Source organism: Camelus bactrianus, chromosome 35 (genome assembly GCF_048773025.1).
Source record: "Camelus bactrianus isolate YW-2024 breed Bactrian camel chromosome 35, ASM4877302v1, whole genome shotgun sequence".
NCBI lineage: Eukaryota > Metazoa > Chordata > Mammalia > Artiodactyla > Camelidae > Camelus > Camelus bactrianus.
Window position 1 is genome coordinate 21,783,102 of NC_133573.1, and position 14,112 is coordinate 21,797,213.

At 46.2% G+C, this 14,112-nt stretch overlaps 1 protein-coding gene across 4 annotated transcripts; it reads left to right on the plus strand.

Moving 5' to 3' along the window:
• Positions 1-1,419: 1,419 nt before the first annotated feature.
• On the plus strand, positions 1,420-13,882 carry LOC123614701 (SKI/DACH domain-containing protein 1). 4 transcript variants are annotated; one of them, XM_074358366.1, is made up of 4 exons: positions 1,420-2,625; positions 6,752-6,892; positions 8,669-9,493; positions 10,360-13,882. In XM_074358366.1, the coding sequence occupies exon 4, from the start codon at positions 10,473-10,475 to the stop codon at positions 13,206-13,208; it is 2,736 nt and encodes a 911-aa protein (XP_074214467.1). In that variant the 5' UTR covers positions 1,420-2,625; positions 6,752-6,892; positions 8,669-9,493; positions 10,360-10,472; the 3' UTR covers positions 13,209-13,882. The 4 variants fall into 4 exon arrangements, with proteins under 4 accessions (XP_074214467.1, XP_074214468.1, XP_074214469.1 ...); XM_074358367.1 differs by having other exon boundaries at positions 10,363-13,882; XM_074358368.1 differs by lacking the exon at positions 6,752-6,892.
• Positions 13,883-14,112: the final 230 nt, after the last annotated feature.

A 14,112-nucleotide genomic window follows, 5' to 3' on the forward strand; every position in this document is an offset into this window, starting at 1 on the left:
AGTCTATTATAAATCTAGGTCAAAATTACTCTCTTGCCCTACTAAGGCTTGGGCCAAAGGATTGACATTATTTCTTCGTGAGTTTTCACACTCGATGACTTTGGTCTTGTCTTCAAGACTCGCGAGCACTTGTTGGAAATCTTTATTTTTTAAAACTGTGACGTTTGCCAGAAATATTTTTTTCCACATGCCTCACAAAGGAAAACAAGCAGAGTTTCGTAGGTGTCTTACAATGATTTCTTTCCGAAACGTGGTCTAAGAGCAAATGGCACGTTTTTCCCTTTTGAATTTCACTGTTATTCTGAAAATGCATTTCACGTTAAGAAGCCAAGCCCGTTTTTTGTTAGGAGTAGCTCAACCCAGCCTTTTAAAATTAGACTCCTTGTATACAACAAAGAGCTGAATAATAACAAATAGAGACAGCTAGTGTGCTTTTCCGCAATCCTTTGAACCCCGACATTCATTTTCGAATACATACATTTCAAGAGATTTTCAAATAGGATATGATCCGCTCTAACTTTCCAGATGCAGGGGGGAAAAAATGCCCACGTTTGTCTCTACCTAGTTATCACTTTCAAGACACATCTATGCTGCTTTCCCTCCTCTTTTCATGTGCGGGAAGCAAGCTCTCCCAGCTTCCTCCCATTTAGCGGCACGTTGTAAAGCCTCCCTTCCATGTGGTCTGGAGTTGGGAACCCCTCGCTGGCCGGCACTGATCGTAAAACTTGCCGCGCCGACCCGACCGGGCCCAAGCGTCGGAGTTCGGGGAGGCGGGGGTGCGGGCCGAGTCGGGCCGCGGGACCCCTCCCTCGGGAAGGACGCGCCCGGCGAACCGCCGCGCGAGGGCTGAACAATGGGGGCGGCCGGGCGAGCGGGGCCCGGCTCCCGCTTCCTCGGCGGCGCCGGCTGCGCGCCTGGCCCCCGCCCACCGGGCCCTCCCCGCCCGCGGTTTCGCGCTCGCCCAGCCGGCGCAGCCTTCCTCCCGAGCGCCGCGGCCCGCGGCCCGGCCCCGCGCTCGCCCCGCCGCCGCGCGCCTGCTTCCCGTCCCCGGGCTGCACTCCTTCCTGCGACACCGAGGCGCTGCCTTCCGCGACTCCAGCTTTCGCTGCAGCCGCCTTCCCGCTATTTCCTTAATATATTTCCTAAATTTCTCTTTTCTTTTCAGCAGTGGATGAGATGTCTGACTTCCACCTTAATTTTAATTTGCTATTTCCCTCTGGAAAAGATTCCCCCAGAAAATTCAAAATCTAGAAGGAAATACAGAAAATCCAGTAAAACCTTTAAATACATCGGGGGTTTTTCCTTCTAATTTTAACGCATTTATGTCGTCTAAACTAGCAAAAGAACTCTCCCCTCAGTTTTTATTTCCTCCTTTAAATACTGTTATTTCAAACTCTCCATCAAATGCATTTTGACGAGAAGGTTGAGAATGAGTCCGGCAGCACGCAGCAAATCAGAGGTTTTATCTTACGCCTCCTGGGACGGCAAAAAAGTGGAACGGTGGACGAGGGAGCTTCTAGGGCAGAAAAGCAACACAATTCGCTGGGGACGAAGCCGGGCCGGGCGGGGGGAGGCGCAGCGGGGGCGTCGAGGGCCCTAGAGCTCGGGGCCGGGGCGCTGGTCTGGGGGAGGTTTTAAATAGCGGGGCCAGGGAGGGCGGCGGACCCGCGCATGACGGTAGTTTTATGAGAAAGGATGGCGCAGCGGATGAGATTACTTTGCTTTCTCATCCCTCAAGAAAAAACTAAAGTTGGAGGGAGGCGGAGAGAACAGCCATCCTCATTTCCTCCCCACGTTTCCGCGGAAGGGCCGGGGCTGCGGCGGGCAGGGAGAGGGCGCAGGACGAGGCGGGCCAATAGCAGTCAACAGGTCCAGGCCGCGGCGGGGCAGCCGGGCCGGGCCGCTAGGCCCCCTCCCCTTGGGCCCCCTTCCCCTTTTCTCCCCTCCCCTCCCCCGCAGGCCCGACCCGGCAGGGGAGGCCGGCTCTGCACACCCCGCCCCACCCGGCCCGGCTGCGGCCGCCTCGGTCGGGGCTCTCGGGGTGGGGGTGGGGCGGGGGTTCCCTGCCGGAGAATCCTCCCCCGGGGCTGGCGGCGGGGGGGGAGGGGATGGAAATCGGGGAATGGAGGATTAAGGAGGACTCGAGCTCGGCACGAGCGCGGCCCGCGCGAGGGATCCTGGGTAAAAAGTGGCCGCGCGGCACCGGGAGAGCGCGGAGAGGAGCCGGGGTCAGAGGTCAGGGCCTTGGAGCCCCGCGTGCGGAACCCCCACGTGAACGCAGCGAGCAGGAGGAACCTTTTTGTTTTCGACCGCGCCAGCATGCTCCCCTATTGACTGAGCTGCTTTTCCCGGGCCGCTGCGGAGAGGAGCTCCATCCCGGATCTCCTAACCCCACCCCCACTTCCTCCACCAACACAGAACCCAACTCTAACCCTTCCTCTCCACTCACTTCCCAGCCCCCCGTACCGGCCCTACAATAACGCAGTAAATTTGCTTTAACAACAAGTGGGGGTGGTTGCATTTACTCCTCCCTCTTCTCTCTCCTCCCCCTCCTCTTGCTGCGGCTCTTGACACTACTACAAACCAGGACTATAAACATAAACATGTGTCACTGTAACTGGGCAGGTAATATACGGATTTGGGGGTGGGGTGGAGGGGGGCTTGGTCGCCGCTTGGGGGGCAGTAAAAAATGTGTGTTTCACGTGCTCGACGGCTTTGGGGGCTCCCCACACACACCGATCCATTTATATAATGCAGACGGCACTCGGTCACTCACTCATTCAAGGCAGACTTGCCGGTAATCACCGTACCTAAAACCAAATACATTTAAATACGACCCTTTCTCCTTTCCCAGCCACCGCTGCCATTTCTTCTATCAACAAACAGTAGCGTTAATACTTGAATCCCCGTTCCTTTAAAAAAAATTCTTTTCCATAGAGCAATAGAGAACATTTTTCGACCTAAACAGTACGCCGCTCTCTTCCGATAGACGGAAACCTACACATTTTTTGCTCAGAAATCCTTTAAAAAAGCAAGCAAGGCTATGTAAATGACTGAGTTCGAAATCTGGAATGTAAAGGCTCATTTCTTGGGATCTCCCGTCCTGCATTTAGCAACTTCTGCTGTAAGTTGCTGCGGCTGGGGCTGTGGAGATTCGCCACAACACGACTTTATTATTATTATTATTTAGTCTGTATTTACACTACCGCTCAACTTTTTTCTCTTTCTTAGTTCAATAAGCCTAGCAACAACTGCTTACGGTAGAGTAAAGTGAATCCCCTCGCAGGCTTTTTGACTTGAAACGGAGGGAGATTCAGAAAATGTTCAGATGGAGAAGTGGTTTCCTTTGTTCTTTCATTGTTTCCCTACGAACTGGTGGACAGAAGGACAAACACTTACCTTCTCTTCTTTTTGCTCCCCAAACCAGACGTTCCCATCAGCCTTAAAATACACAATCCACCTTGAAAGTAACTACGAATGTCGGGAGAGTTTGTATTCCATTCTTTTTCGCTCTCTGCCCTCTTTTAGCGTAGGATTAAGTTGCCGAGCACGTTGCTGCAAGCTGTAGCCCCCCGCCTTAGTGAATCGGTCACGTTTAGGACCCTCTAAGTCCATCCTAATTCTGCCAGTAGAATTGAGGGTATCGGAGCTCTAAACTTTCAAAAGGAAAGGGGCCTGCAACTATCCAGAAAGCTTATGTATACCCTGAAATTTTTTCCCACTATATTTTTCTACCACATCACCAAGTAGAATCTGCCAAGAAATATTAGATATTTATTCGAGGGAAGTTTTTTTTTTTTAAGTTTCTACTTAGCAATGCGCTGCTTAGACAGATGGGAGTAGAAAGCCAGGTTTGTATGGACTTTTAACGGAATGAGTGGGTTTTCCATAATGTTTGTTATGCCATGTGTTTTTTTCAAAACACAAACAAAACACTAGAACTGAGAAAGGAAGGACAGAGAAATTTGAATTAAAATGTTGCAGAATGATTTAAAGAGAGGTGCTCACTTCAAAAGTATTAGTGTTAAAAATTGGCCTTAAAAGCAAAAAGTGAGCTTTTCAAAGTTGAAAGGCATTTTCACTCTATGATTCCAAATTGAAAAAGCGACTTTTCTGGTTAGTGTGTGATACATGTGTGTTTAGTGCCCAGCCTGGTGGGCATTCCTGCCCAAACCTTCTTTAAATCTGATTATGATGTGATTTGTTGAAGTCATGAATATGAAGTGATCCTTGTGTATCCATAAATGTGAACTTGAGTTTTTTTGATCTCCCGCTTTTTTGTGTGCGCCCAGTAGCTGCAGCAGGGGAAGACCGTGATTGGCTCCAGTGCTCCTAGAAGGATTTGGGCTGAAGCCAGGGGAACAGAACCAGAGGATTCCCTTTCTAGAGACCATCAGGCCCCACATGTCCTATCTTTCCCTTCTCCCCTCGTGGGTGCTCAAAATTTCAGTGTGGCTTCAGCAGCCCATGGGTAGGCCGCAACCCCTAGTATCATCACTTCAGTTTCTACACATTTGGCCCTGGTGGAAAATAAACAAAAATTGGGATAACCCAAATAAATTGTGGGTCTTGAGATTTGTATATTATTTCATACATCAATGTTGAACTCTGCTTTCTCAGATTTTTTTTTTCCTACATTCAGGATCAATTGTGAGAGGCCCTGGTGTCTTATAGGAGAATACTGCAACAAAACAAGATAATTGGGGGAAAGGCAGTTGCAGTAGGAAAAGTGGCTTTTCTTTGATAGCGTTTAATTGGAATTAAAAGATTCTTGAGCTGTAAACATTCTTTATTTATTCAGCACACATAAGCAGGCATTGTTTTATCACCATCATAATTATGGTGTCCTTTAAACTGGCTGATAGCAGGAAAGATAAGGGAATGTGCCTGTAGATTCAGAGCAGGTCTTGCTCCTTTCTTTCCTTTCCTCCCCCCTCCCTCCCCTCTCTCTTTACTACCCACCCCCCCTCCATTCCTTCCTTGGTCACTAGGGTCCCCCACAGCCCTTGAGATGAGGAGAGCAGGAAGATTGTGGCCTAACTATTTCTTACATCATGAAAGTGATTTGTACCACACTCTAATTTGATGCAATCTATAACCTTCTTGTCTCTCATGTTTATAACTGCTTTTTGGCTTGCAATGTGTGTTATCTGAAGAGTTGTCTATTGCTCACCTGTATAAAATCTTGTCCACTAGGGTTTGTTGCTTTACCTTTGTCTAATTTAGAAAGCACACTCTTAGGGTTTTTTTCAGAACAAAGCCTCACAAAAACCGCTTTACCTCCAAGGATTTGCAAATTTATAAAGGCTGCATTGAATTCAAGATGGGTCAGGGGGCAAAAAAAGGGTAGAAGGTCACTGCATTTTGACTATGGGTCAGTAGACAACATGGCATATACTCTGTGTCCCAAACTTCTGTTAAAAACAGGATTTTTAAGTGCCTATGAACAGAAGGTTGGACCCTTTTGGAGACGTGCCCTGATTTGTTTGGATGAAACAAAAAAGAAAAAATTAAGGAAAATGTACTAAGTTATAATTTAAGTTGTTCCTGAATTTAGCCATTTCCTCCTCCTCCATTCTCATTTTCCCCTCCCAAAAAAACAGAGGACATGTGATATTATATAAATTATATATATAAGGAACTGTTGACTCTCACACAAGATTTTATTGTCCTACAGCCTCAATTAATTCAGCCATGTGAGACTTTAAATTATTATTATTTTAGACTTTGTTATGTTGTAAGTATTATAGTTACTTTTGGCTAACAGTACAAGGGGCTTCTTTTATTCTTCTAACCAATATACTTACATTGTTGAGGCCTTTGTGATGCTCCTTAGTCTTTTCTGTCTGAATTCACTTTGAACAAAATGTGCCAGCAATCACTAAAACAAATGTATATGGCGAAGAGTTAGGTGATGGCGGTGGAGTTGGGGGGGGGCGCGGGGTGATTCTTATTTAAATTATGTATGTATGGGTGCAGGCTGGGAAGGAAAAGGATTATTTTAATGCTCTTCAATACTTTAATTATATGACAGTTGTAGTGTAGAAATGCAAAAGTACTCTTAGGTTTTCCTTCAGGTTTTCAAAAGAACTTTCCCCATTAGTAAACTACTTCTGCAAATTGCTATTGCATTTCCCAGCTAACCATTTAAAAGACTGTAAATGCCGTGTGCATTACTTCGCTCCAGAGGAAAGAGGTCAGACTGAATGGCAATGGTATTTAAACATAAAATACAGTGAAAATAAATCAAAATAGAAGATTTGAAGATAAATTTAGCACATTCATAAGGATAAGTAAAGACAAATATGTTCATATCTTCATAGCCCATCACTTTGAAAACTGAAAGTGCTGATTTTTTACAATAAATGCAGAAGTAAGTGGACATTAAGAATATATTTCTATCTGTATTTGCCACAGAGGATTTTCCTTTAGCAAGCAGCTTTGTTTTTGAAGCTAAAATGCTTTTTATGATAGTGTGTAGATTGTGTATTCCTCATTGAGTAACTAGTCACATTTAATTAACAAATAATGCATATCATATATATGCCTAAATTTTCAGTAAGTAATTCCCTGGACCCTCAGAGATAGATATATACATAAATGTTAATTCAGACCTATCCACACACACACACATATATACACATATATAGATACTCCCATAAATTGTGTATATAGATCCAGTTCCGAATGCATATATATATATATGCATTTGAGAAACATAGAAGTTGATATTTTTTTTTTCTTAAAAAAGAATTTGAATACAGTCCATCATCTGAACTGGGTTCATCTTTGATTGTAAAGGCGGCTGACATGGTCAACATATTTATCAAAGAAACCCCCTGGCTTTTGAAGAATAGTACTTTATACATCTGGATCTGCACATCCAGGCAAAGTAAGTAAATTATTGCATAACTTTAAGCATAATTGATAACAGACACCTTTAATTTTTCATCCCCATTCTTTTGGCCAGCTTTCACATTAATAATCTAAGCCATAAATGTTGGTAGCTATTGATCGAAATCCCCTGTGTGCATGCAAATCCATCTTAAAGTCCCCAGCCTTTCATGTGTGAGCGCTCAGGGGCCTCTGCTAGATCTTTTTATCGGGATCGACCCCCAATGTGCCTGGAGAAGACCCTGGATATGCAACGTGTGCTTATGGCCACAAGAAAGCTCTCTGTCACATTCTGTGTGTGTGTGTGTGTGTGTGTGTGTGTGTGTGTGCGCGCGCTTGTGTGTGCACGCACGGGAGAATGTGCGCGCTCACGCCTTAACACACACACACACACACACACACATGCACACATGGATGGGGAAGTTAAAGGAACAAAAGAATGTATTAGACAAGAAGAAAGATGTATAATAGGAGTATTAAAAATGTATAAGTGTGAAGGTATCTATCTGAGTGCACAGAGATACTCCCATAAATTGTGTATATAGATCCAGTTCCGAAATCCCTTGGCCTTTATTTTTCTCCATTTGACCCAACAGATTGTAACTTTAGCTTAAAAAGAATGTTTAATAGTCTACTAGTTTTTAAAACCACCTATATTGCCAGTATTTTAGAGATGGAAAGAGAGGAGGGAGAGGAAAAGGTGATTTTGAAATGGTTACTAAATCGCATTGCCTCGTGTAGGAGGAATAGGAGTGTAAGTTTGTGTGTGTGTGTGTGTGACTGTAAATCTAAACAGAAATCAAGAACAACCAGGACTACCTGCCCCCACCCCACCCCAAAAAAAGGATGCTCTAGCCAACCTTTTGTAATGTCTTCTCAAAGGCTTTTCCTGAGTTTACTATTTCTTGGCTGTTTGACTCTTTGGTGGAAATCTTAAAGCTGGGGGAGGGGAATTGTACGGGGGTAGGGTGGGAGGAAGAGGGCTGGCAGTATATAAGTGCATCAGAAGGAATTTTAAAACGACATTATTGTCGCTGGCAATAGAAAGACTCTGGTCATTCTACTTTAAAAAACAAACACCAGCATCTGCTTTTCCTGGAAACTTTGCTTTCTGCTTAAACCTTTTGCATTTTGCCTCCAGTGAAAGTGAAAGAGAAAAACGCGGTGTGATAGATCCAGATGCAAAAGAAAGCCAACTCGGTGGATGGTATTAGCTGTGACGAGGCATTGTTCATTGCTGCCTCTCGGTTACGTTTAAAGCCTGAAATATCACGAGATCCATTCAATGATCCTTCTCTCATTCAAGGGACAAAAATGTAATTTGCTGTAGCTCTGATTTCTTGGATGGAAATGCTAGCCTTAGATTTCAAAGGCAAGAACTAGACATCGCGGTTTGTACACACATTGATTAAGTTGAAGAGCTGCGATTACATCTGTGCTGAGTGCAACAGTAGTCCAGGGCTGACTTTTCAAATCCCAACCTCTGAGTTACAGACTCTCTTAAATAGACTTCCTTAATTTCCGGATGCACTTCTTGAAATTCCCAATTCTCTTAAAAATTCCTGGGAAATTACAAGGAAGATGAGGGTGGGGGTGGGGAACTATGGCCGAGATTTCATGCAAACAACCTTTTTGTATGTCTGATTCTTCTGTTTTAATCTCTCTCTCTCTCTTTCTTTGAGTCATACCTGCTTGTACTAACCAGACCAGAGCAGGGGAAGCTGGAACTTTTGAATGTGAAGGAAGAAATTATTGTACATTTTTTTTCTTGCAGGCTCAGAAATATCCGTTTATTCTTTTAACCACACGGATGTATCTATTTTTGGAGGAACAAGGAAACATATAAATGCCTGGGTTGCATTTATGCTGTAGTTGCAAACACCGAACAGTTAAGAAGATTTTGCCGAATTTTGCAAAGCAGCCAACAAACCGCCTTGGGATCTTGGTAATGCGACTGGGAAGACCTTTGCTCTCATTTGGCAATATTTTGGATATCCTTGAAAATGACACCAAAATATGCCTTAATTTGACTAAGAAGAGGTTAAACAATATTGATATTCATCCAAAGTGATTTAAAAAAAAAACAGATTCTTGGCTTTCATGGAAAAAATGGGAGTTGTGGAAGATTCATTTAAACTACCAACCAAAAACATCATAGACCACTGAAATAGTCTGCATCGTACATCAGCACTCTCTTTTCATCGTTATTACGTAAAACCTCTGGAAGCACCTTGGGCGTTTCACATTTTCTTTTCTTTGCTACAGAAGCAATCTGCTCCATGGAATTCTGACCTGTCGTGAACAGGACCCTGGCAAAGGCTGTCCTGGGGACTCTAGGACGATCCTGCCTCCAATCCAGCCTGGTTAATTGTGAAAAGTGTACACATTTCTGGCTTATCTATGCTTTGTTATGGGTCTGACGTGAGACTACCTCCTCCCCACCCCACCCCCCAGCAGAGAACCAAAATCCAGTTGAATTGTTACAGTGTTTAGGGAGCTGGAGCCTTGAACTGCTTCGTTGGTCAAATAACTTTATTTCTGGTTGTAAAAAGGCATTTCAGGGGGGGAAAAAAAAGGAAAATCGAGAGAAATTCAAAACGTAAGTCTTTACCGGGGTTGTTCACCGCGCGGATTTAACTTTGGAGCTCCCAGCCAGGCTCCTTCCCCACTTCCACAAGGGAAATACCAGGCTATTCTGCACGTTTTCGCTTAAGCTTAATTTTCCAAAGGAAAAGGGGGGTGGGGTATATCTACTTAGGCTTGATAATGTTTTCAAAATGCTCTTCTTTGAAATGATTATAGCTGTAGCGGTAAAATGCAAATAAAGCAAAAATAGGCAATATTCCTTTAAAGGCGAATATACACGGTTTTTTTTTTAAGCGTACACACACTGCTTCTGATGAAGTCTGTGAGTCAGGCTGTTTCTGAGCTCCGATAGTTTAATGGAAAGATTTATATACCGACTGTATTATTTACTTTGGGAGGGGAGGTGGCAGTATAAGGGTATGCTAATTAGTGGGAGATTTTGGGGGGAAGGGGTGGAATATCAATTTTTATTGCATCACCTGTCAGGAGTGTCCAATCAGCGCTGGCTTTAGGGGAATTAATTGATGAAGGTGTCTCCGGACGAGCTCACTTCACTCTGTCATTTTATTTGTAGCTAAAGCAGCGGCGGGAATAGCAGCTGCATTTCTTTTCTCTTTCTTCCTTCACATTCCATTATCATAGTGCTCCAATGGAGAAGGAAGGAATAGAGGGGCCCAGGTACTGATCTGCATTGGGGACTTAGACCAACACACTGGCAGATCAGAAACCGGATGGTTTTTTCCCTCTTTTTTAAAAAAACGAAAACCAAAAAAAAAGCAAGAATCAAGTCAGTGTAATTTCATGTTTTTTTTCCCAATAATTTCGCCTAGAGTTTGGCACTCCCTTCGCCGGGAATAACAGTCTTTGTTATTTTATTAGCAGGATGCCTTGAGACACACGCAGCATCTGGTGGAGGATTAACATACATACATGTGTATGTATGCGTCACGTATATATTTACTGCAAATGGTGGGGATCGTTTAGTGCCCGAGATGGGAGACCTGAAGTCAGGTTTTGAAGAGGTGGATGGCGTGAGGCTCGGCTACCTCATCATTAAAGGAAAGCAAATGTTTGCCCTTTCCCAAGTCTTCACGGATCTGCTGAAAAACATCCCGAGGACGACCGTGCACAAGCGCATGGATCATCTGAAAGTGAAAAAGCACCACTGCGATCTGGAGGAGTTGCGGAAACTCAAGGCAATCAACAGCATCGCCTTCCACGCCGCCAAATGCACGCTCATCTCCCGGGAAGACGTGGAAGCGCTCTACACCTCCTGCAAAACCGAGCGTGTCCTCAAGACCAAGCGCAGGAGAGTCGGCCGGGCCCTGGCCACAAAGGCGCCGCCGCCGGAGCGCGCCGCCGCGGCCACTAGCCCCCGCCCGGGTTTTTGGAAGGACAAGCACCAACTTTGGCGGGGCCTGAGCGGAGCCGCGCGGCCCCTGCCAATCAGCGCGCAGTCCCCGCGCCCCGGCGCCGCCGCCGCGCGCCCCGCCACCCATCTACCTCAGATTTTTAGCAAATACCCGGGCTCTCACTACCCGGAAATCGTGCGCTCGCCTTGCAAACCCCCTCTAAACTATGAAACTGCCCCGCTCCAGGGAAACTACGTTGCTTTCCACTCGGACCCTGCTTACTTTCGGAGCCTGCTGTGCAGCAAGCACCCGGCCGCCGCCGCCGCCGCCGCCGCCGCTGCCGCCGCTGCCGCCGCCGCCGCCGCCGCCGCCGCCTACTACCAGGCGTCCGCGGCCGGGCCGCAGACCAAAGCGGCGGCGGGCGCCGGAGGCCCGGTGAGCCTGACCTACCGGTGCAAGCGCAAGCGCGGGAGCGCCAAGGACTGCCTGCTCGCGCCCCACGCCGGCGCCCGCCGCCTGCTGCTGCTGCCCAGGTCCTACAAAGCCAAGGCGGCGGCCGCGGCGGCGGCGGCGGCGGCGGCGGCGGCGGCGGCCGGGGCCACTTGCCTGGAGAGGTTTCATCTGGTTAACGGCTTCTGCCCGCCTCCCCACCACCACCACCACCACCACCACCATCACCACCATCACCACCACCACCACCGGGCCCAGCAGCCGCAGCAGAATCACCACCCCCCTCATCACCACCGGCCTCAGCCCCATCTGGGCAGCTTTCCCGAGAGTTGCAGCAGCGACTCCGAGTCCAGCTCCTACTCGGACCATGCAGCCAACGACTCAGATTTTGGCTCCAGTTTGTCCAGCTCCAGCAACTCTGTGTCCTCGGAGGAAGAGGAGGAGGAGGGAGAGGAGGAGGAGGAAGAGGAGGAGGAAGAGGAGGAGGGGGGCAGTGGGGCCTCGGATTCCAGTGAAGTCAGCTCGGAGGAGGAGGACTCGTCCACCGAGTCAGACTCCAGCTCCGGCTCCAGCCAAGTGTCAGTGCAGAGCATCCGTTTCAGGCGCACCAGCTTCTGCAAGCCTCCCAGCGTGCAGGCGCAGGCCAACTTCTTGTACCATCTGGCCTCGGCCGCTGCTGCAACCAAACCCGCTGCTTTCGAGGATGCCGGCAGACTTCCCGACCTCAAGAGTAGTGTCAAAGCGGAGTCGCCCGAGGAGTGGAATCTGCAGAGCTGGGCTCCCAAAGCGTCTCCAGTGTACTGCCCGGCCAGCCTGGGGAGTTGTTTCACAGAGATAAGGAACGATAGGGTATCTGAGATTACATTCCCACACTCTGAAATTTCCAGCACTGTAAAGAGAACTGACCTGACAATTAACTGCCTGGCGGAGGGGGCCTCTTCACCTAGCCCAAAGACAAACAATGCATTTCCACAACAAAGAATACTCCGAGAGGCTAGGAAATGCCTACAAGCAACTCCTACTACACACTGTGCAGATAACAATTCAATAGCTGCTAGGTTCTTAAAGAATGATTCTTCAGGAGCAGCAGCAAATTCAGAAAAAGATTCCAAAATCCCTCATTGTACTGAATTTGCTACGGATTTGCCCTCTTCGTCAACCCATCCCGAGGTGAATGCAGCCGCAGCACCAACTAAAGCCGAGAATCCCTGCACTGACACGGGCGACAAGACATTGCCATTTCTGCACAATATTAAAATCAAAGTAGAAGACAGTAGTGCTAATGAAGAATATGAACCTGACCTTATTACAAATAAGCTAAAGTGTGAGTGCAATGATACAAAGGGTGAGTTTTACAGTGTGACTGAAAGTAAAGAGGAGGACGCCTTGTTAACCACAGCCAAGGAAGGTTTTGCATGCCCTGAAAAAGAAACTCCTTCCTTAAATCCACTGGCTCAGAGTCAGGGCCTTTCATGCACTTTAAGTTCTCCAAAACCTGAGGATGGGGAATATAAATTTGGTGCCAGGGTGAGAAAAAATTACCGGACACTAGTACTGGGAAAGCGACCTGTACTTCAGACACCTCCAGTCAAACCAAATCTGAAATCAGCTAGAAGTCCTCGTCCTACAGGTAAAACTGAGACACATGAAGGAACACTGGATGATTTTACAGTTATAAACAGACGCAAAAAGGTAGCCAGCAATGTAGCATCAGCAATGAAAAGGCCATTTAATTTCATGGCAAATTTTCCTTGTCCACCATCACTCATTATTGGGAAGGATGGGGATTTGTGGCCGGCGTATTCCTTAAACACCACTAAGGATTCCCAACCTCCTCACAAGGCCCATCCTATATGGAAATGGCAGCTGGGCGGTTCTGCAATACCTCTTCCACCTAGTCACAAATTCAGGAAATTTAATTCATAAAAGCGTTTTGGAAGATATTTTCTTGAACCATATTACCTTCCTTTTGTTGTAAACTGCACAGGATGGTTTGTACAAGTCCATTAATGTGTTACACCCCTTTTGGAGTCCTGGTTTATCGCATTTTGAAGACAGAAATCGGATTACTTTTTTTTTCCATTGCGGGTTTTTTTTTTTTTTTGGAGTAGGGTGGGGGCGGGGTGGGAGAAGGGTTGGTTTACATTCCACAGACTATACTTCAGGCTAAAGACTCAAGTAAAACTCAGTTATTACGGCAGAGCTGGAACACTTTACTGTTTCAATGCTAATAATGCACCCGGTACCTCAATTCAACTGCTACAAATAAATGTCAAAAGGTTGAATAATAAATATTACAATGAGCCATTAAGTTTATGCACTAGATTTCAGGCCTGAAAGTGTAACTGTTAATTCAGTGAAAGTTTGTTAGGTTACATGGTTACACAGTGAGGTAGCAAGAAGTTTCTGTGAGCCCAAAGTGTTCTTTTCTGGAGCTCTTGTTTGTGGGGTATCTTATGCTTTTTCTCCCCTCATTTCCTCTCCAAGAGTAGTTGCACTTATTTTATTTTTTTGAGTGGAAAGATTGGGGAATTCTGATTGAATGCTGGTAAAAGCTGCCTCATATATACTGAGTTAAATAAATATGGGATTGTCTTTTTTTTTTTTTTTGGTAAAGGGTGTGATTTTACTTTTACAGCCACTCCTTGCGATTGGAAAAGTCCTTTTTGTGTTCTCACCCAAAGGTTTTAAATTAGGTCACTCTTACTATTGTCCTGCTTACCTTGTGGTCTGAACATGACTCCTCAAACTTGCTAAACAATTAAAATATTTCTCTTAATAGCAGGATATTTTATGGTCTGACTCTTCATAGTGACAAAGCAGTAAATAC